The sequence below is a fragment of the Talpa occidentalis genome, unplaced genomic scaffold (genome assembly GCF_014898055.3).
Source record: "Talpa occidentalis isolate TD23 unplaced genomic scaffold, MPIMG_talOcc4v2.1 talOcc4.14, whole genome shotgun sequence".
NCBI lineage: Eukaryota > Metazoa > Chordata > Mammalia > Eulipotyphla > Talpidae > Talpa > Talpa occidentalis.
In genome coordinates, this window is record NW_023601433.1 from 40,475,887 (window position 1) to 40,503,700 (window position 27,814).

At 44.9% G+C, this 27,814-nt stretch overlaps 1 protein-coding gene and 1 long non-coding RNA gene across 2 annotated transcripts; one reads left to right on the plus strand and one right to left on the minus strand.

The window, feature by feature from the left end:
* Window positions 1-5,711: 5,711 nt before the first annotated feature.
* On the plus strand, window positions 5,712-8,524 carry LOC129145757 (uncharacterized). Its single transcript, XR_008551771.1, has 3 exons — window positions 5,712-5,845; window positions 6,935-7,149; window positions 8,468-8,524. It is a non-coding gene; the product is annotated as an uncharacterized LOC129145757 (long non-coding RNA).
* A 4,442-nt stretch (window positions 8,525-12,966) lies between these two features.
* Window positions 12,967-20,677, minus strand: LOC119244563 (histone H3.3A). Its single transcript, XM_037510348.1, has 4 exons — window positions 20,578-20,677; window positions 18,963-19,113; window positions 17,671-17,824; window positions 12,967-13,630 (listed from the first exon to the last, which is right to left on the minus strand). The coding sequence occupies exons 2-4, from the start codon at window positions 19,088-19,090 to the stop codon at window positions 13,502-13,504; spliced, it is 411 nt and encodes a 136-aa protein (XP_037366245.1). The 5' UTR covers window positions 19,091-19,113; window positions 20,578-20,677; the 3' UTR covers window positions 12,967-13,501.
* Between the last annotated feature and the right edge of the window lie 7,137 nt (window positions 20,678-27,814).

The window sequence follows — 27,814 nt, forward strand, 5'->3', positions numbered from 1 at the left end:
AAGTTTCCATCAAATGTCTCCTCCACTATCACTGTCTCCAAGTGAGTCACAGGAGGCCCTCCCCTGGGTCAGTGGAACGGCATGGGCACCATTGGGCCTAAGTCTTGCCGTCCAACTTGAGAGCCCAGAGAGAAGCTGCTGGGAAGGAAGGGAATCCAGATGAAAATGGGAAAATGGAATGGAGGAAGTACCCACAATGTCATCTAAAGAAAGCCACCAGTGAGGATCTCCTGCACCTATTGCTGTGTCATACACTGCAAACTTGGGGCATAAAACAACCATTAAAAAAAAAGTGGGTATCCCAGGTGGTGCAGAGGTTAAAATCTCAGCATTATCAAGCTATTGTCAGCCACTGCAGCCTGAGTTCAATCCCTGATCAGGGAGCTACCCACATGGCGCAGCAGACCTCTCCTGTCTCGCCTGCTGCTCCCCTCAGCAGTGTATTTCAGTGGATCCATCTGTTCTGCTCCCCACTCTGTCTATGGTGAATCCTCTCACCCCCCACCCTGCACCTCTGGCCTACACCCTAGTTCTTGTATGCATAAACAAATAAAATAAATCTTAAAAAAATTAATGTTCTCAGGTTCTATGGGTCAGGAGATTTGAAAAGAAATAGTGAGAACAGTTTGTTTCTACTCTAGCATGTCTGGGGCTGGGAAGACTTGAAGGCTGGGGTTGACTTGACAGCTGGGGCTAGCATCTTCTGACCCCACCCCCAACCCCATCTCTTGAATGCCTGATACCTGGGCTGGGAAAACTGGGTGTTGTTGTCAGCAGGGCGCCTATACAAGGCCTCTCCTTGCAGCTTCCTCACAGCAAGGACGTCTCCATGCAGTCAGATTTCCTACCTGGTGTTTCCGGCAGAGCCACAGGCAGGAGCCATGGTGCCTCTTCTGGTGCAGGGTGAGCCATGAGCCCATCCAGACTCAAAGGGAGGGTAACTTGATCCCCACTACAGATGGGGAGTGGCATGGTTCTAGAAGTGCAGATGGGGTGGCAGATCTGTTGCAATATCCTAATAATAGCTGAAATTAAATTTCCTTCCAGCTTTGTGGTCAAGGGCTCAGAGACAGATTTAAATTGATTTCAAGAAAAAGAAATGTAAAGTGATATCACGTAATGTCTGTGGAGTTAGCTGTGCCTTGCTTCTCCCCTGGGAAGTGGTTCACAAAAAGGTGGCCTCTGCCATGACTAGCGCTCAGGGTGCTGTAGGCAGCTTTTGCTTTTGTTTTATGCATACAAGAGCTGGGGTGCAAGCCAGAGATGCGGTGGATGAGACGATTCACCAGAGACAGATGGAAGAGCAGAACAGGCAGATGTACCGAAATACACTGCTGAGGGGAGCAGTGGGAGAGTCGGGAGAGGTCTGCTGCGCCATGTGGGTCACCTCCCTGACCGGGGATGGAACTCATGCTGCAGTGGCTGCGGATAGCTTCATAGTGCTGCATCTTAACTCCTTGTGCCACCAGGGATGCCCTGTAGGCAGCTTTTGGATGACAACTTTTCACCTGAAATCTCAAGTATTTATTTTACTTAATTTATATGTCTATAGAAAATCAACTTTTCAGATACCATGGCTTAGAAAGAAGTTGAATTTATTTAAGTAAAAACTAGGGAGTCGATTTAAAGAAAAATACTTAGCTAATACTTTTGAGTGCAGGCCAGAGCAAGAGAAGACTCCGTGGTGAGTCCAGGCAACAGTACAAACTGCTTCTCTCATTTGGCTCTTAGGATCCAGCAGGTCCAACAACATTTCAAGTGTCTGTAGCCAACAGGGATGCTGTATGCGGTTTCCAGGAAGCACCAGAGGAGAATCACAGCACAGACCTCTACGGTTTCAGAATGAATCCATGTCCTGTTCTGCAGATAGTAACTGTTCGCTGCTGGTGCCAGTAGAAACTGAAAGCCTCACCAGAAGTCATCAAGTGGCCATGCATTTACCAAGCACTCTTACTCACGGGCCATAGGGTCAGGCAGGGCAGCAGCGTTCTCTCATCACAGGGAATGGAGCTTGAGAGACCCGGCTCCAGCAGGCTCAGAAGGCACGAGTAGATTGTGGAGCAGGTGGCTAGGATGCTTTCACAGGCGACTCTTGCTTTGTTGCTTTTTCTACCTAATCCTAGGGCCTCAGAGAAAGTTCCTTGTGATCAGTGGACCGAGAAGGAAAAATCTCAGTTCTGGTAAACAGATGGTTCTTCATGACATGCTGGCACCAACAGACAGTGACAGCTGTAGCCCTACAGCTTCACTCCAGGGTGGCCCTAAAGGACAGTGGTAAAAGAAAATCTTTCCAGTGAGCAGAACTTCAGAGGCACATTTGTTTGTCCACATTGTCTAAACAGGGAGATGGTGAGAAGTGTGAATCTCCACTGATTCATTGTCAGGGCTGTGGAAGAACTATGACAGGAAGATTGGTGACAAAGAGGTTTGGAGAAGGGGTACGTGGATGAATCTCTCCAGGTGGAAACACAAAGTGTGAAGGTATTTGTGACCCATGTGACTGCTCACTAAGGGGTATCCACTGCAAAGGAGGTGCTTGATACTTAGATGAAAAAGCTTGTTCCAGGGATGTCAGGCAGCTTCTTTCCCCAGCCACCCCAGTGCTTGCTCAGGGGGTCCCATGTAACTAAGTGGCTGCTGCGGCAGGGTAGAGGCTATGGGCAGACTTACTGTCAACAACAACACTGACTTTGTCAGCTGTTATCCAGTCTGCCAGGAGCAGAGATCATCCTCACTTATGGACCCCTGGCAGGCCCAGCCAGCCCCCTAGTGGCAGGATGATGACAACAGACCCTTTCCATCATGGAAGGGACACGGGTTTGTCCCCAGAGGATTACCTATCAATACATATTGTGGATATGGGTTTGCCTTTCCTGCTCATAACACTTCTGTAAGCATAATCATCCATGGCTTTGAGCAGTGCCTTACTCACTGCCCTAAAATTCCACAGAGCACTGTTTCTGATAAAGAGTGAGAGAGGATGGGGCCTCCCCGGTGACGCAAGAGGTTAAGATGCAGCCCGATGAAGCTATCTATCCACAGCCACTGCAGCACGAGTTTGATCTCCGGCCAGGGAGGTGACCCACACGGCACAGCAGACCTCGCCTGTCTCGCCCGCTGCTCCACTCAGCAGTGTATTTCAGTGGATCTACCTGTTCTGTTCCCCACCCTGTCACCCCCCACACCTCTGGCCTGTAGCCCAGTTCCTGTATGCATAAATAAATAAATCTTAAAAAAAAAAACAACAAAAGAGTGAGAGAGGGTTGATGTCCATGGAATTAATTGATTTAACCACAAAGCTTGTCACTCAGAGCAGCTGACCTAATAGAAAGGTACAACAACCCACTGATGTGATGCTCCCGATATGGTTCCTGTCCGGAACCAACCACCCTGCACTTGCTGGGTGGAAGAATTGAGACTGGGGAGAACTTTTGTATGTGGAAGGAAGTAAAATCCATCTGGAGCATAAGCAAGTCCATGTTGCATCCTCCAGCTTTGCAGTCTCCTGTGGTCTGCTAGAGCCTGCAGAGTGCCAGCTGGAAAGCACAGGGGCAGCCCCAGGGTCACTAGCAGAACTGGCTCAGGGCAATTCACAGATATGGCAGAGACCAGGATGCCAATTATGCCAGTTGGGAGAAATTTGCTTCCTAAACCAGAGGTGGGTCCATGTTTGTCCTCATATGCCTCACAAAGCTTAACAAACATCTCCTAGATTTCTTTTTTTAAAAAAGATTTTATTTATTTATGCATACAAGAACTGGGGTGTAGCCAGTGGTGCAGGGGTGGGGGTGAAAGGATTCACCAGAGACAGAGTGGGGAGCAAAACAGGCAGATTAACTGAAATACACTGTTGATGGGAGGCAGCGGGTGAAACAGGAGAGGTGTGCTGGGCCAGGAGAGGTGTGTGGGTCACCCTCCTGGCCGGGGATCGAACTCGTGCTGCAGTGGCTGCAGATAGCTCCACAGTGCTGATACTTAAGCCCCTGCACCACCAGGGAAGCCCCCTCCTATATTTCTTAATTATCTAAATTCATTGTTTTATCAAGCTTAAATCCAGACCTGTTTTATCACATGGATTCTGTCATTTCATCACTCTGAGTTTCAGTTTCCTTATTGCCAAAATATGGGACACAATCTTTACTCTTCAGGCTCGCTGTGATGACATGAGGATGAAAGCTTAGCATGGTGCTTGGCACATGGTGAAGGAGATTAAAAAACATGTGTTCATCTTGGATATGAAGCCAAATATCCCCCTTTAAACTGTCAACTGTTTTCAATATTCAGTTCCAGAGTCCCCGGAAATCTTCTGGCCTAAGCCCTTGTCCTTATTTCCCAGAGTGGGATGAGGGATAGACTTGCCCAGGCACCCAGGGCCCCACCCCCAGAGTGGGAGGCTCTGGGGATTCCCAAGGGTGGAGCTACCTTCCTCTTTCTGGATGTGACCTTTCCTGCAGAAAATATCCTCCTGCTCTGCTGAGGGTGTTTTAACCTGCTCTTTCTCCTGGACTCACTGCCAAGTGATTCTCTGAGGTGGGAGAAAGATCTCAGATTTAATAAATGGTCCCGGTCAAAACCTCTGGGCAGGAGCTGGCGTGGTGCAGAGGCCCTGGCAAAGCTGGCCTACAGGTGGTATTTGTAGCAGGGTCTCCTCCCTGGGCCTCCCCTGGTCAATGCAGGAACTGCCCTCCTACCTTTGGTGCCAACAACTGGCTCCTCCAGAACTAGGAGTCCTCTTCAGGGAAGGGGGAAGCACCTCAGGCTTTGCACTGGCCTCAAAACTGATCATTTTGCACAAGGCCAAAGGACTGATTCCTAAGTAAAATCCCATCCTGAAGCCCCACTGGGTCTCTCTGGTCCTGCTCAACCCCCAGGCCATCGGGATGCTAACCCCACTGACCTCCCCACCCCGGGGCCTTAGCCTGGTCCCCCTCTCCTGAGTGTCCCCTAAGAACGCGCCTTCTCGGGACGGGGGCCACTGGGGTCATCCTTTCTCCCAGCTCCCACAGGGTCGCCGGTGTCAAAGGCCCCGATAACAAAGCTTAACCCCAAGGGCTGAGATTAGGGCTGTCGGAGATGGCCTAGGCCATGGGAGATGCTGAGGCCTCAGAGGCCTGCGGCGTCCTGGTGTTTTCTGCACGGCTCTGCCGCCCGAGGTTCCCGCCGGGTGCAGGCGGTTTAAAGACCGAAGCCCGCCTTCGCGGGGCAGAAGGGGCGAGGCTGCGGGACCGCTCCCCGCCAGCCAAGTCAAGCACAAACGCAGCATTTACATGCTAGCGGCGTCACTGTTCGTAAAAATTGCACTTTCACCCACCCACTCGGGGCTGCCGAGGGGCCAGCTTTGTTTTCCGCAGGGCGGCCCCGCAGGCCGTCGGGGCCCGGGGCCTTCCTCGTGACCGCGGGCCCCGCGGGGAGGGGTGCGGACGCCGCGGGCCGGGAGGAGCCGCGGGGAGGGCGGGCCCGGCCCCGGGGAGCCGCGGGGCCCGCGGAGGGCGGCGGGGGTCGTCTCCGCCCGGCGCCGGGGCCGCGAGGCGCCCCAGAGCCAGAAAGCCCGGCCCGGCCGCAGCGCCCGGAAGTCCCGGGGCGCCGGCCCCGACGCGGGGGCGGGCCCGGGGCGTGGCGGGCCCGGGGGCGTGGCCTGGGGGCGGCCGCCTCCCTAGAGACGCGGGGCGACGCGCCGGTTGCTAGGAGACCACCGCGGGGAAGGAGGCTGGAAGACCCAGGCCGGCGTTTGGGGAGGCCTCGCGCGCTGGAGTGTAGGTGGGAGGAGACACCCCAGGAGAGCCCCGCTCGGGAGACTATTTCGGAAACGCACGAAGAAGGAAAGGCCCGTACTGGGGCGACGGCAGTGAGCCGGGATGGGAGCGGGGGCGGGGGGGCTAGAGGCGGGGAGGAGGCGCCAGAGTCACCGAAGACCGTCGGCCTCGCGGGTCTGAGGGGGCCGGAGGGGCGCCGCGAGGGCAGTGAAGATCGGGGACGCTCAGGTCTCCAGGCTCTGACGGTGGCCCTTCCTCGGACCGCCTTTTCCCACACCCCGTTTCCGAGACTGGGGGCGGCTCTCCTCAGGAGCCCGTCCCTGGCCCTGGCCCGAGCCCCTCCGGCCTAAGAGCCGCGGATCGCCAGGGACGTGCAGGAAGGACCCGATGCGCGGCCATCTGCTGACCAGTTTGGAGCCAGCGTGGTGGCCTCGCTCAGCTGGCAGGGGCGCCACCGAGCTCTTACAGTCAGTCCACGGGCCGTTTCATCCGCGATGCGGGCCCGGGATGTCTTGAGGTTACCTGACACTTGTGACGTCTCAGTAGAAATCCTGGCCGCCTCTCTCCCCATTCCACTTCCCTTCCCTTCTCTCGAAATCAGAACTGCTTATTCCAGGTCCCAATAAACCCAACCGTGAATTGAGCACGCGCTGCGCGTGTCCAGCTATGTGCTAAGCGTTTTCGTGGCTTCTCTCATATTCCAGGCTTTGCCAGTATCACCTATACTATCATTTACTTATTAAGATTTTGATTGGGGATTGGGGGCCTCCCTGGTGGCTCAAAGGATTAAGCACTGCACTACGAAGCAATCCGCAGCCTCTGCAGCGTGAGTTCAATCCCTGGCCGGCCAGGGAGCTACCCACATGGCGCAGCAGACCCCTCCTGACTAGCCCGCTGCTCCCCTCAGCAGTGTGTTTCGGTCAGTCTGCCTGTTCTGTTCCCCACTCTGTCTCTGGTGAATCCTCTCACCCTCCCCCATCTCCGGCCTGTACCCCGACTCTTGTATGCATAAATAAATTAATCTTTATAAAAAAAGATTTTAATTGACTTTAAGGTGGCACTACCTAAAATCGCAGGCATAATGTTTATTTTACTAATTCGTCTATAATTTATATATCTTTAAATTATTCATGGAGCTACACGAATCACCTCATGTTGTGCCAGTGCTCCTTGTTTTTCAGCCTGGTAAGGCGAGCTCACGGAGGTTGAGTCCTCTCCACGGTTATAGCAAAGGCCACGCTAGTTCCCTTCCTATGGCCTGGAACCGCTTCAAACCAGACCTTGGTAACTACAAAAGGATTCAACTTGGAGAGTTCCAAAAAGGCCGATTTCTGCAAAGCTGAGCCACAAAACCCTTTATGTGCCCAAGACACTGAGGTTGGGCAGAGAAGCTAAGGTAAGGATATTCTGAACCTCCTTCTTCCATCTCTGAAATGGAGATAATATCAAAGGCCACTGCAAAAACGTTGGTTGAATGAAATATGTCAGGGCATTGGGCTTAGTGCTTGGCTTAGCACAGAGCAGTAAATCTTTCCTGTTGTTCTGAAAGGCTGGGTAGCAGAGCTATCTTGTTTGTGGCTTCTCTGATAAATATCTAGTATTCCACTAATGCTAATCCCCTTAGGCTACCACTGTTAGGGGCCTGGGGCTTAGCTATCTTTCCATACTTTTCCTATGCCTGTGCATATATTTGTGTACACGTGAATGATTTGAGTGGTTATAACTTCTCCCCCCTCCCAAGATGACATACTTTTTATTTTATGTTTATTGAGGTAACATTGGTTTACAATACGGTGTATGATTTAGTGAAATAGGTTCATACCTCTTCAGATCCTTTACCATATCATACTCACCACCAAAGTATCCATAGTCCTCCACTATAGACCACTGGGCTCCCACCCATTTTGTGCCAACGCTTCTCCTCCCCTTATACTAACCTCAATTCTGCAGTTTAAATTCTAGGGTTTGTTTTGGTTTAGTTTTATTTGTTCCTTTTGTTTTGTTTTTATATGTCTTTTAAAGATTTTATTTATTTTTTGCTTAGATTTTGGGTGTAGGTCAGAAGTGCAGAGGGTGAGAGGATTCACAAGAGACAGAGTGGGGAGCAGAACAGGTGGCTCCACTGAAAGACACTTTTGAGGGGAACAGCAGGTGAGACAGGAGAGGTCTGCTGGGCCATGTGGGTAGCTCCCTGGCAGGGGATTGAACTCATGCTTGGATCAAACTCATGCCACAGTGGCTGGTGATCGCTTGATAGTGCTGAGACTTTAACTGCTGTGCCACCAGGGAGGACCTATGATATTTTTTAATATCACTTCATAAGATTTTAGGCAGTCAGACTTCTCAGGTGGCACAGGGGTTAAGATGCAACCTATGAAGCTATCTACACGAGTTTGATTCCCAGCAGCATGAGTTCGATTCCCAGCCAGGGAGCTACCTACACGGCCTAGCAGACCTCTCCTGACTTGTCCGCTGCTCCCCTCAGCAGTGTATTTGAATCAATCTGCCTGTTCTGTTCCCCATTCTGTCTCTGGTGAAGCCTCTCATCCCCCACACCTCTGGCCTGTACCCCAGTTCTTGTATGCATAAATAAATCTTTAAAAAAAAAGATTTTAGGCAGTCATTCTTCTATTGATGGACATTTAAATTCAAGTTTTTTAGTTTTACAAACAATGCTGCAATATGTTTATTCTTGTTTATCTTTGCATTTCTAGGTTTATAGAAGTGGGACTTTTGAGAAGAGTATTAAAACATTCTCTTACATTTCCTTTTAGGTCTCCATTAATTTTGTGTTTTATGTTTAACCTTTTAATCAAATCTGAAAGTAGTTTGGGGAATGTAAAATTGTAATACAAGTGCTTCCCCATAAGTAGTGCAATTATCTTATTTAAAAAAAAATAGAGGATAGGGGCCTTTTTTTTGTACACTTCTGTATTCCCACAACAGGGCCTAGCATATAGAAGATGCTCCATAAATCCTGAATGAATGAATGAAGCATAGAGTGGTTGATTTGCCCAAAGGCAAGCAGTAAAGGGAGTGGCACTTTAGCTACAGAGACAACTGTAAAGCTATATTACAAATAATTTCCTTTTTCAAAATGTATTTCCCGGGGCCTCCCTGATGGTGCAAGGTTAAGATGCAGCACTATGAAGCTGTCCGCAGCCACTGCAGCACGAGTTCGATCCCTGGCCAGGGAGGCCTCTCCTGACCAGCCTTGCTGCTCCCCTCAGTAGTGTGTATTTCGGTCTGCCTGTTCTGCTCCCCACTCTGTGTTTGGCAAATCCTCTCACCCCTCACACGTCTGGCCTGTACCCCAGTTCTTGTATGCATAAATAAATAAATCTTTAAAAAAAATGTTTCCTTATTGACTAGAACTTAACAAAAGAATGTTAGTGATGAAATAAAGCATTCCTATTGACTGTAAACCCTTACCCAGTAATTAACCACATTATATTATTACTGATTTGACTTACGTTGTAATGTCAAAGGTATACCCACTGAATCCTATTTCTCTCTTTTTTAAAGATTTATTTATTTATACAAGGACTGGGGTACAAGCCAGAGGCACGGGAGGGCGAGAGAGTTCACCAGAGACAGAGCGGAGAGTAGAACAGGCAGAACGTCAGAAAACAATGCTGAGGGGAGCAGCCGGCGCGACAGGAGAGGTCTGCCGCACCATGTGGGTAGCTTTCTGGCAGGTTGGGAATCCAATCCGCACTGCAGAGGCTGCAGACAGCTTCACAGTGCTGCGCTCAACCAGCTGCACCACCAGGGAGGCCCTAATCCTATTTCTTAAGAGACCAATGCTTAATGGCACAAGAGTCATAAACTACTCAGTAGGGATCTAGTAGAAAATGTCTACTTAAATCTTAAGTTGGAGGCCAGTCCTTTTCTCTATAGTTTTGCAAAGAACAATACATATGCTGCTTTATCAGAATATTAAATGCTAGTTCAGAACTTATTGAAGAGTATGTGCCAGGCCTTGTGTTTTCACATAATTCTCCAAAGAGCAAATCAGTTACCATGTAACTGGTTATAAAAGGTTATAAAAACTTAATGTTAAAACCTGAAAGCCAACAACTCTAGCATGAATTCAACATTTTTATTCAGGTTTACTATATATAATCACTGGGGTACAATGGAAAATCCAGAGAACCTGTTCTAACACATTTTAGAGGGAGTAACAATAAAGAAGCAAGCAAATTAACAGTATAATTTCAGGTCTTGATAAATACTAAGGAAACAAAGCCAAGGGATGTGACAAAAGGTATGTGGGCAGAGGGTTTGGCTGCAGCTAGTATTAAGCAAGCAATGGGGAAAAAGATTGACAAGGCCAGATCACATAGGGCCTTCTGAGCCAATGAATGTTGATGCTACTCAGTGCAATTTGAAGCCATTTAGATATTTTTAAGTGGGGAAATGACCTGAAACAATTTTATGTTTTAGAGGCAATCCTCTGTGGGCTGTGTCAAGAGGCCAGAGGGAATGAGCAGGGATGGATGCAGATTGATTTAAGTCATTGCAACAGAGAGGACACAGCAGCTTGGACTAGGATGGCAAAAGTGGTAAATGGGAATTTGGGATGCACTTTTGAAGAGTCAAAAGGATTTACTGGAGGGCCTACCCTGGTGGCGCAACGGTTGAGCGCTGGGCTGCAAGGCTGCCCACAGCCTCTACAGCGCTGGTTCGGTTTGCTCCCTGGCCGCCTGCGAGGGTCCCACAAAAAAAAAAAAAAAATTTACTGGAGTTGAGGGAGGGACAAGAAGGAATTAAAGGGGAAACAATCAACTAACTGAGCAGAAAGTTTTCAAACATAGTGTTTCCTTTTGATTTCTAAAGTGTCCCCTTAATTTTTTTTTAACATTTATTTATGCATACAACAGCTGGGGTATGGGTCAGAGATGTGGGGGGTGACAGGATTCACCAGAGAGTGGGGAACAGAACAGGCAGATGTTACTGAAATACACTGCTGAGGGGAGCAGCGTCTGAGACAGGAGAGGTCTGCTGCGCCATGAGGGTGTCTTCCTGGCCAGCTGGGGATGGAACTCATGCTGCAGAGGCTGTAGATTGCCTCATAGTACGCTGCTTAACCCCTTGTATCACGAGGGAGGCCCTGACCCCTAATTCTTAATTCATTCCCCCACTGCCATTTGTCAAGAACTTTTTTTTTTTCCCAATTTATAAAATAGCTGGGATACAGGCCAGAGGCACAGGAGGATTCACCAGAGTAGGGAGCAGAACAGGCAAAGACTGAAACCACTGCCGAGGGGAGCAGTGGGCACAACAGGAGAGGTCTGCCGCACCATGTGGGAATCTCCCTGGCCAGCCGGGAATTGAACCCGCGCTGTAGAGGCTGCGCTCAACCTGCTGCATCACTGGAGAGGCCTGAAGACCTTTCTTAACTCTTACCCCTTGGGCTAAACTGCTTATTTGTCTATATCACACTTAGAGGATGGGAATTAAAATGAGCAAGGTACTAGATTTTCTACTAGGTAACAAATCCCATCTCAATTTGTGTGACTGTGGGGTTTCTTCATCTGTAAATTAGGGCACATAACACTATTCATCTCCATTAACAAATTCCTTAAACTGGAGCATTCATGTTTTTTATACCTGACAGATCCTTGGTCTAGTGAGGTCTGCAAATTTGAATAGGCCTGAGTACCAAACAACTATGCATATTGGGTAGATCCTCGTCAACTAATTATCCTCTTCCCAAACTTCAGGGCATCACTTCTGATAGAAATGAGAATACATGTCAATTATTCAGACCGTAGTATACTGAGACAAGTTCCTCACATTGACCAATGATTGTATACCCTACAATGAATGCGAGTTCATGTTTTGTGTCAAAACTTCTTAAGCATCCCAATTTTAGATGTTACTTACTGTATAATACCTGGATCACGAACACGAGCACACTCAAAAACTACTGGATTAACTGCTATCAAGTGAACACTTGATACTGCTAACACAACCACTTTATTGGGAAATAAACATTTTAGTAGTTTATAAAAACTGAAACTTTTAAAGCAAAACTTGACTGATACTGATAACTCAAAATAGTATCTTCTATTTATAATTAAATTGGTAGTCTAGCAGGTAACCACTTTTCCTACCCTATTAGGGAGACACCTAGTTTCCCTAATTTTTTAGAAATAGGCCTTCAAATTTGTCCCTTTGCACTGCAGAAACTGCACTGAATAGGGGATATTCAGTAACCAATGTTTTAATTGCCTAAATTACAATTTATAGATGATCTTAACTCCAAATAACAGCACCTGCCAACAGATGCACATACAATGGATGAGACCGAAAACTAGGACTCTATGTTAAATTAGAAACAAGCCATCAATTTTCTCACTGAAACATTCTACAATCACCTATAGCCCAAACATGAAGTTACTGCCACCAAGGTGCTGAAGGTTAATAGGGACATCAATTAAATGTTATACCTTATTTATAGGTGTCTGCTTTTAGTCCACTGAGTAGTTACTATTTCACATTACCTCCAGAGCATCTTCACACTCAACGTTACTAGTGTCAGTACATTAGGGATGTGATATAAATCTGAAACTGTTCATTTCCTTATTTCACATTAATCATTCCAATGCTAAATAAAACACAGTGCTAACAATTAAAGATTGACACTTAACCTCAGCTAATATGTAGCATCTTAGGGGGCCTTCCCTGGTGGTGCAGCAGTTGAGCACTGGGCTGCGAGGCTGCCCGCAGCCCCCATAGCGCCAGTTCATTCCCCAGCCGCCAGCAAGTGTCCCAAAAAAAAAAAAAAAAAAAAAAAAATTATATGTAGCATCTTAAAAGAGCCAGACCTACAATATACTACTTTTTGAGCTGAAGATTTCATTAAAATCAAATGTATTGTGCATATTTGTAAATTTCCTTTCACTGCTTACAAAGGAAACTGCTTTGTAATACTTGTAATTACAAGTATTCCCATGTAATTCTATTGGCCAGCTAGGTTGGGGAATTACTGGTTTATAACATGACATCCAAGAGTCACTTTCTGCAAATTTCTAAAAAGCAGCCATCATTTCATTTCCATACCAAACAGTGTTTCCTTATCTCTCCAACTGTCTTATGTTTCAGGTATAAACATAAGGTGATAAACACTTGATAACTAAAATTATTTTAAATATGGCGATTTCAAGTGAATCAACTGTATGGGTTGATAATAAAGACCAAAAGCAAGTATAGTTTAATGTATTTTAATAGCAAACTTACAGGAACAGCACAGAAGACAGACAACATTAAAAACATGTACTTGCATGTAGGACAACTCAGTTAGAAAAGTAGAGTGAGTGGATGGAATCTACTGTATGATAAAAATGCTACAAAGACCATTTAGTTGCCATCAATAAGAAATTTACTTGTTTTAAAAAAATCCAAATGCTGGCATTGTCCAGAAAAATTTAACAGGTTTATTTATAATTGTTATAAAGTTGAACTGCTGAAACTTGTTCACCGCAACATTTTGACTTGCATTACTGCTTTATATCATTGCCATTTATATTAAAAATTCACACACAAATGAAAATGGAAAAACTGCCAATACCTGATTCCTGTGTCTCTAGTTTAATCCACTTGCAACCATACATTTATGTACCTTTTGACCCCATGGAAAAAAAAATATCTAACGTTCAGAACTACCAATAACAGGAAAAGGGAAAAAAAAATTTTTTTTTTTTTTTTGTTGAGAATGAAATGTTTCCCATCATAGTGGATTCTTAAGCACGTTCTCCACGTATGCGACGTGCTAGCTGGATGTCTTTTGGCATAATTGTTACACGTTTGGCATGGATAGCACACAGGTTGGTGTCTTCAAAAAGGCCAACCAGATAGGCCTCACTTGCCTCCTACAACAGGAATAAAGAAAAAAATATTAATGGTTTTATTACCCAACAGTTAAGACAAGTCTATTATCAGTTAAAATAAAGTTTATGAACCTTTATAAAAGTCTACCTCAGAAGGGCTCTCCTGCTTGCCTGTGACAATGCAGGGGCCTCTTTCTCCTTATACCTGTCCTTTTAAAATGCAAAAACACAAAAACAGCATCTCAGAAGACACTATTTTACTAAATGTTTACATTTAAAAAAGATTTTTCAAAAAAGATTATTTATGCATACAAGAAGTGGGATACAGGCCAGAGGCATGGAGGGGTATGTGTGAGAGGATTCACCAGAGCGGGGAACAGAACAGGCAGATCGACTGAAATATACTACTGAGGGGAGCAGTGGGCGAGTCAGGAGAGGTCTGCTGCACCATAAGGGAAGCTCCCTGGCATGTGTTTAACCTTTTGTGCCACCAGGGAGGGCCCTAAATGTTTACATTTTAAAACTTTGGGACAAAGCGGAAGGCCGCTTAAGGAAAGTGAAAAATTTAGGCCTGCAAATCTTTAACAAATCACACAACTCAAATTATTTCATTACTAGGAAAGTTTAACTTTTCAAATGTTAATATATTCTTTCTAATATACTAATGTGTATCTTGGGTAAACTTGGGTAAAGCAAGAACTCCCATTTAGAAAACCAAAAACAAATTTTACAGCTTCTACTTGTCGCCAATATCATTCCCATTCTGGAATTTTTAGGTAACAGCACACAAAAAATCCCATCAGTTCAAGCCCATAATACTATATGATACATAAAACATATAGAGAGGGATGGGAACGACCATATTAGCTTTACAAACACTTTGACTTTGCAATAAAAACTACTAAGATTCTGCTTTTCAAAGCATTAACACAGCAACGAAAATTTTACCTTCATCCTTTTTAGCTTTATCTCTTATATAACAATTTGTTTCCGGCCTCCCTGGTGGCACAAGGGGTTAAGCACTGCACTGAGAAACCCACATAGCGCAGCAGACCTTTCCTGCTCCCCTCAGCAGTGTATTTCAGTGGATCTGCCTGTTCTGTTCCCCACTCTGTCTCTCATGAATCCTCTTACCCCCGCATCTCTGGCCTGTACCCCAGCTCTTGTACAAATAAATAAATCTTTTAAAATAAAAAATAAAAATGTTTCATACAAATTTTACTAAACTTACGTGTTTTCTGTAGCATTTGTTACCAAGAGTCAAGATTTACCAGTTACCTTTTAAAGCTGAGCTCAAGACTACTCCACAAAGAATAAAACTAGTACTTCTTTGTCCCTGGTTCTCAGACACAGGTAATCTTGAACTGCAAACTCCCTGGTATTCATATCAACTATGGACATCATCCACCTTTTAATGATTTCTTAATCAGCACTTATATTACTTAATAGAGATTTCATTTTATACCCACTTTTTGCCCTGAAGTAGATGTTTAATAGTCAGTTTGTTTCTACATCCACTCCTAATTCAAAGTTGTACTTTTTCTATTTAATTAGTCCCTCGTATTACTTATTCCAAAGACCATTAAAAGCAAATGCCCTAATATTTAGGGATATTCTATTCTTGGGGATATTCCAGAAATGGGTAAAAAGCATATATACAGGGGTTCACAATATACATCAAATACCTGGATCTGAAGTCCCTCATTAAAGAAACCAGTTTCATTTTTGTCTCATCTAACATATTTTGGGATTAAACAAATCCAGAAAGCTTGGCAAAATGCAGTACTTTGAGCCGCTAATAAAAGTCAATAGGTCCTAAGATTCCGAAAGTGGTATCACCCACAGGATCCCATGGAAGTACTCGAGATATGATGCGGCAGCTGGGACTCTCACAACTATCTTAAGAGTGTAGCTACTGGTTTTATAGGGTTCATGTCAGTGTCTGGTTACCTCAATAAAATTCAACACTCATGTATTTCCATTCTATTACCAATGTCCAAAAGTCCCCTAAACCGTAAGGCTAAATAAAATGGGAATTAAAGACAACCACGTTAATTTATAACCCAACATTAGAGGTTGTGACAGAAAAAAGTAATTTACAACGAGAAAGAAATGTGATGTTACAATATTTTGAGCATACTCAATGAGTCTCTTACCATTTCAAAACACCAATTTCATTCTTGACACAAAGACAGCTTAGTTCAAACTCAGACATTAAAGGCAAAGGCTAAATCTATAATCCAGTCTTGATTATTTATTGTAAACCTAGATTAACTTCTCTACCAGCTCACTGGACTACCACGCTTTTTGTTTTGTTATCAGTAAAGCTGAAAACTGTGTAATTCTAAAGTCAAAAATAAAGTGATTTCTGCAGTTCTATTTCAACTGTTCTACTCTACTTCCATTAACAAATTTTCTACTTTGTATCAGTGAGAAGTATTTGTATAAAAAACATAAAGCAAAAACCGTTGTTACAGAAGTCACCTTTTCTTAATGAAGAACACCAAATGCTCAAGAGTACTCTAAGCAGCAGAGTAAACATTTTGCTCAAAACCAATACAATACTTAGTAACAGACATAATACATCTTGGTAACATTAACAACAGACATTTACACAGGAATTTTGAAGACAACAGTTCTTTACCCACATTGTCTAGTGATCTCAATTTACAAGGCTCTATCACTGACACCTAAACTTAAAAAAAAAGTTGGTCTTTCAGGATGTTGTGTTTCTTAAGCACAGCCCTGCTAAGTGTAACTCAATAACAAAATTAGCTTCATATCATGCTTGAGAATCTCAGTAATGTTTCTATATAAAATAAGGTAGGGGAAAATGCAATTTGCAATTCTAGTAAATAAATGAAAAGTAATCACTTTTTAGAATGGAAAATAACATTTTAAGTAAAACCATTCAAAGATTTCAGAAGTTTGAAATTTCAGTAAATTTCAATTCATTGAGAATTTAATGGATGCCTACTCCTGGAATCCACCAATGAAATGAAGCTAAGACTAACCATAGTAACAGCTCAACCAATTACACTCCAGTGTTGAATCCACCTATCAAATCTTCCTCACATATAAAGCAAAAGCTTGGCACAGCAACAGCAGCCTTGAAAATTCTCCACCGGAGTATAGACAGATACCGGACTTGGCCTCCCCTCCTCCCCATTCTCATTAAGCTCTGGGGTGGTACCTCACACTTTGCATTTTAAATCACCTCTAACCTCATGTTCTGAGATATGCTGATCTAAAGAATGCCAAACACATAATATGAAACAGGTTAAGTGATTGATTTTAATCATAACCATTCTTTATCAAGTATCTTGTGGCATTTCAAGTTTTAATCTGGGCATAAATGACAAATACTTAGCCACCTCTAAAACAACATTTCTAAGTTCTGATACTCTGGAACCAAGATTAAAATCAAAGCAACTGTCTACGTTCATTTAAGTGGGAAGTCATAATTCCTTTTAGCAAACCAGAAGCTTTCAAATCCTTTCGTTTATATGTCCATTGTGATCTTTATACATACCCTTTCTATTGTCAATCCAATCCTAACCACCATTCACTGCTTCTTTTACATCAATACACAATTCTTTAATGATACCCATTTCTATGCTAGCTAGAAGCACTCTCTACTTACACCTGCATCTTCAGGTGCAGGAGGACATTTTTTTCAAAAAGTCCTTTTATACAAGTCACTGTTTGAAACCAATTACAAATGTAGATCTTTTACTCCCTTATTTTCTTAATGTCTCACTGCATCCATAAGCCAAACCAAGGGACGTTCCCCCTCCCTCTTTAAACACTGTTTTTAGTGCAATGCTATAGAGGAATGTGCACTTAGCTGTGGAGTCAAATGGGTTCAAATTATGATTTGGTGACCCAAATGGCTTTACATTACATTGTATGTGTATGACCTTGGGCAATTTAACCTTTCTGAGGTCTCAGGAGGAAAATAAAGGCACCATCCACCACACAGGTTTGTGATTAAATCATACAAGCACATACAAGGCTATGGAATTTTTACTAGCACACAGCAGGAACATCAAACTCTTAGCACTTTTCCTGCCCCCTCTTACCTGCAAAGCACCAATAGCTGCGCTCTGGAAGCGCAGATCTGTTTTGAAGTCCTGAGCAATTTCTCGCACCAGACGCTGGAAGGGAAGTTTGCGAATCAGAAGTTCAGTGGACTTCTGATAACGTCTGATTTCGCGGAGTGCCACAGTACCAGGCCTTAAAGGGAAAAAACAAACCAACCCCACATTAAAGAAATAATCACTAAATACATATATAAACCATTCAACTATTCTTTAGGTTCTGTATCATATTTCACTATCAATTTATGATCTGAACATTCGCATCTATTCAGAGTAACATAACAATCTCTTTGATGCAAAAAGCACGCCGAAGTCCTAGCAGGGTATTTAGCCAAGTTCCCTTTATTTTATCTTTAACACACACACACACACACACACAGTAAGTGCTGTTAGAATTACAACTTGGGAAGGTTTTAGTCTACTAATAATGAAGTGACAATAATTCTGACTGTCTCAATTTGGCACCATTCTCCTCCCCAAACTGCATCCTTAGTTCATCCTCAGTTGGTAAAAACCTACCAACACAACCAAACAAGCTTCATTTACAAATATGCTGTGGTATTTCATTTGACTTCTCAAAAATACCTTTAATTTGACTGCTGTCCATCCTGGAAGAAAGATTAAACTTGAATACTCTTGTGCAGTTTGTTCCACATGAAAGTTTATTTATTTTTTACTAAGTAATTGTCAGCAAGAAATTTACAATTCTCACTTCTATCTCCCATGTATGAGCTTGTATGTTAACTGCAAAATCATTGGCAGGGGCTACCTAAGCATGGGCAACTTCTGCCCTCTAATGGCAGTTGCCCTTAACAACACTGCTCAGGGCAGTTAAGCCCAATATGCCAATAGAAGGAAATAAGTCAATTCAAATAAACGAAGAACGGAAACTTTACTTAAAATGCTCAGAATCTCCACTGAATGGTCATTTTACCAAAAGCAGTACTATCTTTAAAAATACTTTAAAGTCACTACTAAAAACATTTATTAGAAACGAACAGCTGAATAAGAATGTTAATCTACCCTAGTAACATTATTAGCCAGGCAGTAAGTCTCTTTTGACTGTTGGCAAAATGATGGCTTCAAAATTAAGTTCTCAATACAACCGAACACTAAATTTTGCGTGTACTTTCAGGCAGTAATAAATACTCAGAGGGAGGAGGAAAACCAGTTTTCCTAAAGCAAAAAAGTTGACCACGCATCTTTTTACGTCTAAGGACACCGACTGCTTCCGGAGAGAAGACTGCCACTCCCCGCACCCCTCCTGTAAATACCTGTAACGATGCGGTTTCTTCACCCCTCCAGTAGAGGGCGCACTCTTGCGAGCGGCTTTTGTAGCCAGTTGCTTCCTCGGTGCTTTACCACCGGTCGATTTGCGGGCAGTCTGCTTTGTACGAGCCATGGTAGAGAGACCTCCTCACTTACCTAACAGCATTAAAAAACAAGTCACCATACGCACCTACCGAACAAGTTTCCCTGCCACTATCAACTCCTACCCCCCCATCCGGAAATCATTAACTCCATTAAAGAAAAAAATGTCCGTAACGTTATGTAATTTGAAAAGGTGCGGATTACGCCTACCACCCAAACAAGACTTCTTGAAACAAACTGTAGTACTAGAAAATCGTTAGCACGAACACCCACCATCTCTCAAAAAAGCCAAGCCTTAGCGACAAACGGCAAAGAAAGACCCCGTAACCGTCTCTGCTCCCATTTCTTTAATTAAAGTAGAAATGAAAAAAGCCTGTAAACATTCGATCCTCAAGTCAAAAGAACGAAACCACAAGCCGGAGAGACCGAGTCAAATTTCCGCAAAAAAATTTTAGCCCCCCCCCGCCCCCGCCGACCCCTCCGCCGCGCCTGGCAGCTGGTGATTTGCTGTAAATATCTGAAAACATCCCTGGTCTCGCACCTCCACGGTCAGGTTGACAAGAAAAGGTAGCTCGAAAAACGAGAGGCAAGCAGCCGCCTCCGGCGGGCAATCTACAAAGCGCCGTCCTCCAAGGAGCCGCAATTAAGAAAAAAAAAAAAAGTGCCCCGCACCCAGGTGAGGACCGCCGGGGGCCGGCCCCGCGCACCCAGCACCTCATAAACTTTTGGTTTCGCCGCCCCGGCCCCCGGCCCCGGCCCCCGCGGCCCGCCTCGCTCCGAAGCGGCTCGCGCAGACACAAACTCGGCTCCCGGCGCAGAACAAAATGGAAACAATCGCTCAACGTATCCGATTCCCTTCCGAAGAGACAAAACACCAAAACGCTCGAAAATCCTCGATCCCCTGCCACGTGCCGCCCTCCAAAATACAAAAGTTTTTTGCATTTCAAATGCATCAAGTTTCCGCTTCTCCAAAAAAGGAGAAAAAAAGGTCCCCCTTTAAAAAATTTTCCTCCTTTTTGAAATGGGGAAGAGAGAAACGGGGAAAAATATGGTCGGTGACCAGAGAAGAGAGACAAGATGGTGAAGCTTAGCAACAACTGTGGGGAGGCAGCAAAAAGCGAGTTACCCCGCGGCCGCCAGCGGCGGCGATTTCTGCCCCATTCCCGCCCGAAAACTGGGGGCCGGGGCCCGGGAGCGGGAGTTCAGGGGCCCGCGCGGGTCGTGGTGAGGGTCTGGGGTCCCGGGAAGGGACGGCGGGCGGGATTTCACCGAAGAAAGGGGCGCCGGGCGCGGGTGCGGGAGAGCGGGCTGCCGCGGCGGCGGCTGTGGGGCCGAGGCCGGGCGCCGCCGCCGCCTGAGGGCGAGGGAAACTCGCTCCTCGCCTCCCTTTCTGGGCCAAAAAGTTTGTGGGCCCAGCCGGAGGGGCTGTGGGGCCCTCCCGGCACCGCCGGGGCCCGGGCCGGGGCCGACGGCGAGCGGGGCTCGGCTCCGGGGAAGCGGGCAGACGGGGAAACTTACCCCCCTTCTCCTTCGGCTGGAGCTCGGCGAGCGAGAGGCGGCGCTGGCGTTAGAGAGCGACGGCGGCGCGGCAGCGGCTGCGAACACAATTGAAAGATGGCTGACACCGAGGCTAGCCCCCAACACACGCCGCCCCGCCCCCGCGCCGCGCGCCAGCCAATCACACACAATGGAGGGAAGGCTCGGCCCGCCCCCGCTCCCCGGCTCGCACCCCGCCCCCACCCCTCCCCCCGCGCGCCCGTTCGCTGGCGCGCGCTCGCCCCTCCCCCGCGCGCCGCCCGCTCCCTCCTCCGGCCGCCTCGCGCGGTGTGTGTACAAACACAAAAGACATGCCGAGGGGCCTCCGACTCCCGCCGAGACGGCCGCCCGCTCCCCTCCGTTTTAACTCCTGCTACCTGGCCCCGCACTCCTAACCCGCTCCGGGCGCATACGTCATCGAACCCATGAAGCCGGGTTTGGGGCGCCAAGGGGAAGTGAGGGGGGAGGGGCCCGCGGGAGGAGGCGCGGCGGGTGAACGCCCGGTCTGCGGGCGTCTCGGGCAGCAGCTAGAAGCGGGGGGGCCGGGGCACCGGGGGGGAGGTTGGGGGAGGGTTGAGGGGGTGGGGACGCCCCCGCTCTCGTTCCCGCGCGGTCCCCGGCGCGCGCCCCCGCGGCGCCCCGGCCGGCGTGGGGGCGGGGAGGCGGCCGCGGCCGGCCAGGTCGCCGCGCCCCAGTTGAAAACACCGCCCGGCAGGAAGCTCGTAAATAGAAGCCCCGCGTCCCGCGCCCACTTTCGGATGGGGCCTCGCGAGCAGCTGGCGGGGCGGACGGACGCCTCTTCCCGCTTTCCCGGGCCAGACGCGGCGGGGCCGCCCGCAGACAACTTTATCCGCGCCCGGGTCGCGGCCGGCCGCCCGCCGCGGGGTTCGGGCGGTGCGACGGGCGCGCCGCCGGCCGCGACCCCGGGGAGCCCCGGCCCGTGCAGGTGGCCGCGGGGCCGAGGCGGCGGGGCTCGCCGCCCTTCCTGGGCCGGGGTGCCCGATGCAAGATGGCTGTATTTTGTAAGCCTCTGGGAAAAAAACAAAAAACACAAACACAAAAAGACAGTGTGTGGAATACACAGCTAACCGCACCAGGGCCCGACGGCCAGTCCTGGCAGCTTGTCCTACGAGCCAGCTGGGTCTTTTAACCGTTTCAGTCGTCGGGACAGCTGCCAAATCGGCGTAACTAAATGTCAGTTTCTGCATAGTTAAGATGCGGTGAAAAACGGCAGAAATTAAGGAAACGTGGTTTGGGGTTATTACAGTTACCCATTTTCTGATTCTCAGTAGCAGACAGACCTCACGGCTCAAGTTACACAAATTCATTGGCCTTTCGATGTCTGAGCCGTCCCTGGAAGGTATTGACAACGCTTCGCAACTGTGTGTGAAGGTTTTCAACGGAAGAGTCAAGCTGACATCCCATAGGATAGTGGAGGAAGGGCCCTAACTACTGTTTGTAATTGGAAGATTTTAGAACAGTTTTAGTTATATAAACAAAATCCTGAACCGGGTGTATGGAAATCAGCTACATAAGGGAGGGAATAGATTTGTCCAAGGTCACTTTAGTGAGGAACAGACCCGGGAGAAACAAAAAATTCAGGCCTCCTGTTTCATTATTATTTAATGAATGTTAAGTGTCCATGGTTGCTGTGTAGAACGCAGGCAATCTGCAAGCTATCCTAAAAGCACATTGGCAGAAAAGCCGAGATTAAGCTGCCAGCTAAGAGTGCCTATAATTCAGGCCAAGGAGAATTTTTTTTTTTTTTTTTTGCTTTGTTTTGTTATGAGGAAACCAGAATATTTGTTGTTGGGTTTACCCAGGAAGGCTGTTCTACATCAATTAAGGTCATATCTCCAAGAAATGTTAATGACATGGGTGTTTTCTTGACACGTGAGATTTTTTGCACCAAGAAAGTATTTCTAACGAAGGGAAAGACTATTTTAGTGGAAATAGTTATCTGGGATGATCTGAACCAACTTAACTGTCCATCTATAAATAGAAATATTTATTCATGTGAGATAGGCCCCAAGTTCTTTGTAGTTGCCAGTATGTAAGTTACTTACCTAGTTGACTTCAAGAAGTTCTCTCACTGAGCAAATATTTATTGAATGCTAATTGTTGGCACAGTTGTGGGTGCTGCAACTATCTACTATCCTATCGCAGTGAACAACACAAGTAACGATCCTGCCTGTATGGGCCTTATGATCTCTGGAAGCATTGCCTTGCATAGGGAGCTAGCACTTTGGGAGGCGATGAAAAGAGGGAGGTTGGAGCCCCAAGAGGGGCAAAAAAAAAAAAAAAAAAAAAGTTGTGGCAGAGGAGAGAAGATGAGTGTAGAGCCCAGATGATCTGGGAGAGCTTGTCAGGGCAAAAAGGGATTCAAAAGAGGGAGCAGGGTCAATCCTAAATGGGCTCTACTAAAACTCTTGGCCTAATAATGGCCTCAAAATTTGGAGTTAAAAAAACTGGAGAGGAGGGGAACAAAAGCTTTTAAACTAAAACATTTCCCCTTAGAATATAATGCTTATAGCTACTAATTTAAATTTGTTTATAAGTAAAAGTAAAAAAAAAGTAGACTGGAAAGGATTTTAAAAATACCTCTATTACTATCCTGGTCTCCTGTCGTTCAGTAGCAAGGATGACTACGTCATTGAACTGTTGTTTTTCACCATTCAGGTGTTTTCCCTCTTGCACACTTTATCACGTCCCCCGTTTTCTTTATCTCATTTACTTAAATCTATCATATTTGTTTACTCTTTATTATTTGTCTCCTCCCCAAAGAATGTAAACTCCAGGAAACCTATGCTTTTATCTGTGTCTATTGGTCTAGCACTGCTACCCCCAGTTTGGGGCCTATCCCCATTTGCTCACCCTTATTAGGTGATCTCATCTGGTTCCATGGAAACTGTTAAACATACACAGAAGTAGAGACTATTATATAATGAACCCCGGTGTACCCATCACCTAGCTTCAAAAATGATTTACTTATCACTAATCTTGTATTTCATCTATCCCTCCACTCACTCCCCTGCTTCCCCCACCTGAATTATTTTGAAGTAAATACTAGACATCTGTAGATACTTCAGTATATATCTTAGGAGACAAATAGATGGTTAAGATGCCTCTCAAGTATCTTATCTATGGACACTCTATTTGCACTTCATTGAAAAATAAGTCCCAAGGCTTTGGATTCTAATTCTCTCTCCAAAACCATCTCTGTTTCAGTCTTGGCCAGTAAGCAGCATTATCATTTATTCAACTGCTCAGATGAAAACGTACAGCACCTCCCTTGAACTACTTTTTCCCCCACGTAGTCCTGCTGGTCCTACTGGGACCAGTCTGGGGGAAGTCTGGCCCAGTACTACTGGACCTACTGGAAAAAGTCTCAATGACCTACAATACTCTTCCCCCTCACTTGTTCCTCATGTCCTTTGACCTTTCTCTTTTACTCAGGGACCTCTGTATTCCATTCTCTAGCATCTTGCAGAGAGTGGATTTCCAGAATGTGAAGCACATTAAGTCCCACCCTTATATTCACTCACTGACGTCCCAGTGCTCTTAGTAGAAATAGGCACTTCCAAGACCTGGCATCATTCTTGCCTCTACCCCCCAACCTCAACTGTGGCACTCTGCTCCATCCGCCTTGGAATTGTCAAACCCTTCCCTCCTGAGGGTCATTAGATTTGCTTCTTGTCTCACTCATCTGCTGAGCCAGCATCCCTCACTTCCCCAAATCATCTTATTGTTAAGAATGTGGTCATCATATTGGTAGTGCACGTTGAGAAAAAAAAAGGAGGGAATCAGGAACCATTCATGTGGAAATTGATTAAAGTTTTCATTATATATTTATGTAATCACCATGTGAAAAAAGAAATTTTTAAGGAAGATAGTAAATATCAAAATGTGAAGCTCTCAAATGTATTCAAAGACTTTAATGAGGAACATTATCCCTCCAAACATAACTTTTAGATCAAGTTTTTTGCAATTCTTTTTATAAAACCAAAACACCCACTGCTATCTATTAAGTCCCCTTTCACCATTCATTGCTCCCACCTGTGTCTTCTTCCCCTGTGGTAACCCCAATTCTGTTGATGCCCACTGGTTTATTTTTATTTTGTTTTTTTCTGTTCATCTGCTTTGTTTCCTTATATTGCAGATATAGGTGAAATTGTCTAATATTTACCTTTCTCATTTTGTTTTACACAATCCTCATAGATTTCCATAATCTTTCCTTTGGCTGAAAATAGCAAATTTAACCTTTTCTTAAATAACTGAATAGTATTCCATTGTACATACATATACCACATCTTCTTTATCCAATCATCTATCAATGAGCAGTTGCCTTGTATTCATATCTTAGCTCTTGTAAATAATACCTCATTAAACATTGTGGTGCATATAACTCTTCATTAATGATTTCATATTTTTAGGATAGATACCCAGAAGTGAAATTGCTGAATCATATGGTAGTCCTAATTTTAGTTTTTCAAGGAAGCAAATCATTTTTCAAAATGATTGCACCAATTTACATTTCCATGCTCCTTTCTCCATTTGTATGGTGATGATGGTGATGGTTCATTTATACAATAGATTGTCAGTATATGCATGGCAATATGTATGTGGCTCTCAATTCTATTCCGTTGCTCTGTGTTGTTTATTCTCATCCCTTGTACTATATTAATTACTGTCAGTCTGTAATCTAGTGTGAAGGTAACATGTTTCCATTTTCTTTTGTGGTTTCATATAAATTTTAGGGATTTTTGTTCCATTTCTTTAAAAAAATCATTGGAATTTTGGTAGGGATTGTACTGGTTCTGTATATTGCTTTCACTAAAATGGCCATTTTCATTACATTAATTCTCCCACCTGCGAACATGGAATATCTTTCCATCTCTTTGTGTCTAGTTCTGTACTTTTTAGCAGTGTCTTATAGTTTTCATTGTATAGATCTTTTACTTCCTTTGCTAAATTTATTCCTAGGTATTTCTTTTTGATGCAATTATAAATGGGATTGTTTTAATATAATGCCAGACTTTAAAACAAAGATATCTTCATATTCTTGATGACCTTATCATTGAAAAACTTTGTTCACACAAATAGTTGATAAAAAATTCAAAATAATTTTAATCATTCAAAAATATTTCAGTTGAAGTTATATATTTAAAATCCTTCCCCTTTTATTGATAAACATCTTAAAATTTCTTGTGAGTGGATTTTGAATTCAATTAAACGTTTTAAAAGTCAAGTATTTAAAAATGATGTAGCTCAAATTGCAGAATGCACATGTGCTCTCACCCCTTATATTCTGCCACAATTCCATGTTTATTTCTTTTACAGCAACTCTTACAAGCTGACATTTTGTTGATTTGTTTGGACTCCCAGACTAGAATAGAAACTTAGTGAGAACAAGAACCTTGGTATTTATACACTGTTCTGTCTCTGTCAACTTGTATAGGACCTACACTTAGTAAATATTTAATGGATGGATAAACAAAAAGCGACCAAATTGTATAGCATTTACAATCAGTTGAAAGATGCTTTTTGTTTATAGGATACGCACATCTGAAAACATGTGCCTCTTAAAAGTTAATGAGCAGTGATATGTTTCTCAGTACTTTCATCAGTAGGAGAAAGAAAAATATTTTTCTCGTGGTGAATTTGTAAGGATGAAATGTGCTCATTTGACCAGGGCTGGCACTATTAATGCTTTATTAATTTTAAACACTCATTAAGTGATTAATGGCATCTGTTCTTCATATTATTCCTTCCTCATCAAACAACCTTGGGGTTGCAACTGGGCTCTCTCTGGGTGGATTTGACATCCCACACCCTCCTCCAGCTTCCCCCTCACACCCCCATATCCAGGAGATCTTCGCACTCCCTTTGAAAATGAATAACTGAGTGTCCTGGTTCTGCCTGTTAAGTCTTAGTGAACTGGGTTAGTGTAGGTCTACCATGAGGAAGGAGGGCCAAGAAGTTAAAGTGGTTTCTGAGACTACAGGCCCAGAGCCACACCTTGAACTATAGTGAATTCACATATGTAAATGGCAGCTGGTGAAACTTCTTGGACATTAGCCAGCCTTTGAGACACTCCCAACATTCCAATATAATGATCTGGAAACTTCTTAAGTATTAGTAAAAAGTTAAGAAAATTCTGGGGCAGGAGGGTGCCAGGGGGAGTCTTTAAAGGAAAAGAGGATTGTATCTTTTAAAGAAGTATCCCCTCTTATCCAAGAACTAGATTCATTGTTCAAGTTCAGGAAAAGCAAGGTTCAATGATTACTAACTTTTCCTCTGGGACAAAGAGAATTTGAGTTACTTTGATACACAAAATATTCTACTCTATAGAGATCACCTGCCACAAGGACAAGGACTGGGGTTACCGGGGAGCCCCAAACTGCCTGGTATGTTTTTGTGACAATCCAAAAGATGATGTCCCCTTTTTTCTAGTATCAGAAAATAAGGTAAATTCTTTCTTATATATCCTCCTTTCACTCATAGCTTTTATAATAGCTGAAATCCCAGACATCAGCATCCCCAATTACATTAAGAAATTTATCTTTTTAATAGATAATTCCCCAATTGTACAACACATCTTATCAAACTTATACTTCTAAATTTCTAAGTCACCTCAGTCTGAAAATCCTTCCCCACAGTCTCAAATGGCTAGTCCCTCAGGCTGGAATGGGAGAGTTTAGAGCTCATGAGGCTTTCCTTCCAACATTGACATCCATCCACAAGACCCTTTCTGCGTGAGTAGAGGGAGCTTTCCCTCTTCCAACTCACCCTGCGAGAGTGGTCTGATAAAATGGCGGCTGGGACATACTTATACTAAAGAATGATACATTATCTGAAATGCAAATTTAACCAGGCATCCTATATTTTTATTTGCTAAATCTAACAAATCTCCTCCCTGCTAGAGTGCTATTTCTCTCAACAATCCATGGCCCCAACTCCTAATTGCATATTTTGCTCTGAGCTTCTCTAGTAGCTAAATCTGGCTTCCTTCCATGGCCCAGGAGGGCTTGCATTCTTGCTGCCTCCTTCCTTCCCTTTCTAAGAAAGCAAATTGCTCAATGTAAGATTCCCCCTCAAGATGAGTTTTCAGTCCCTCTCAGATTCCTCCTGGGGCCGTTAGGACCCTCTTCAATCATGGCAAAGCTCCATGACAGTGAGATTTTTACTCTGTTCTCTGTCCTAAATATTCTGCCAAGAG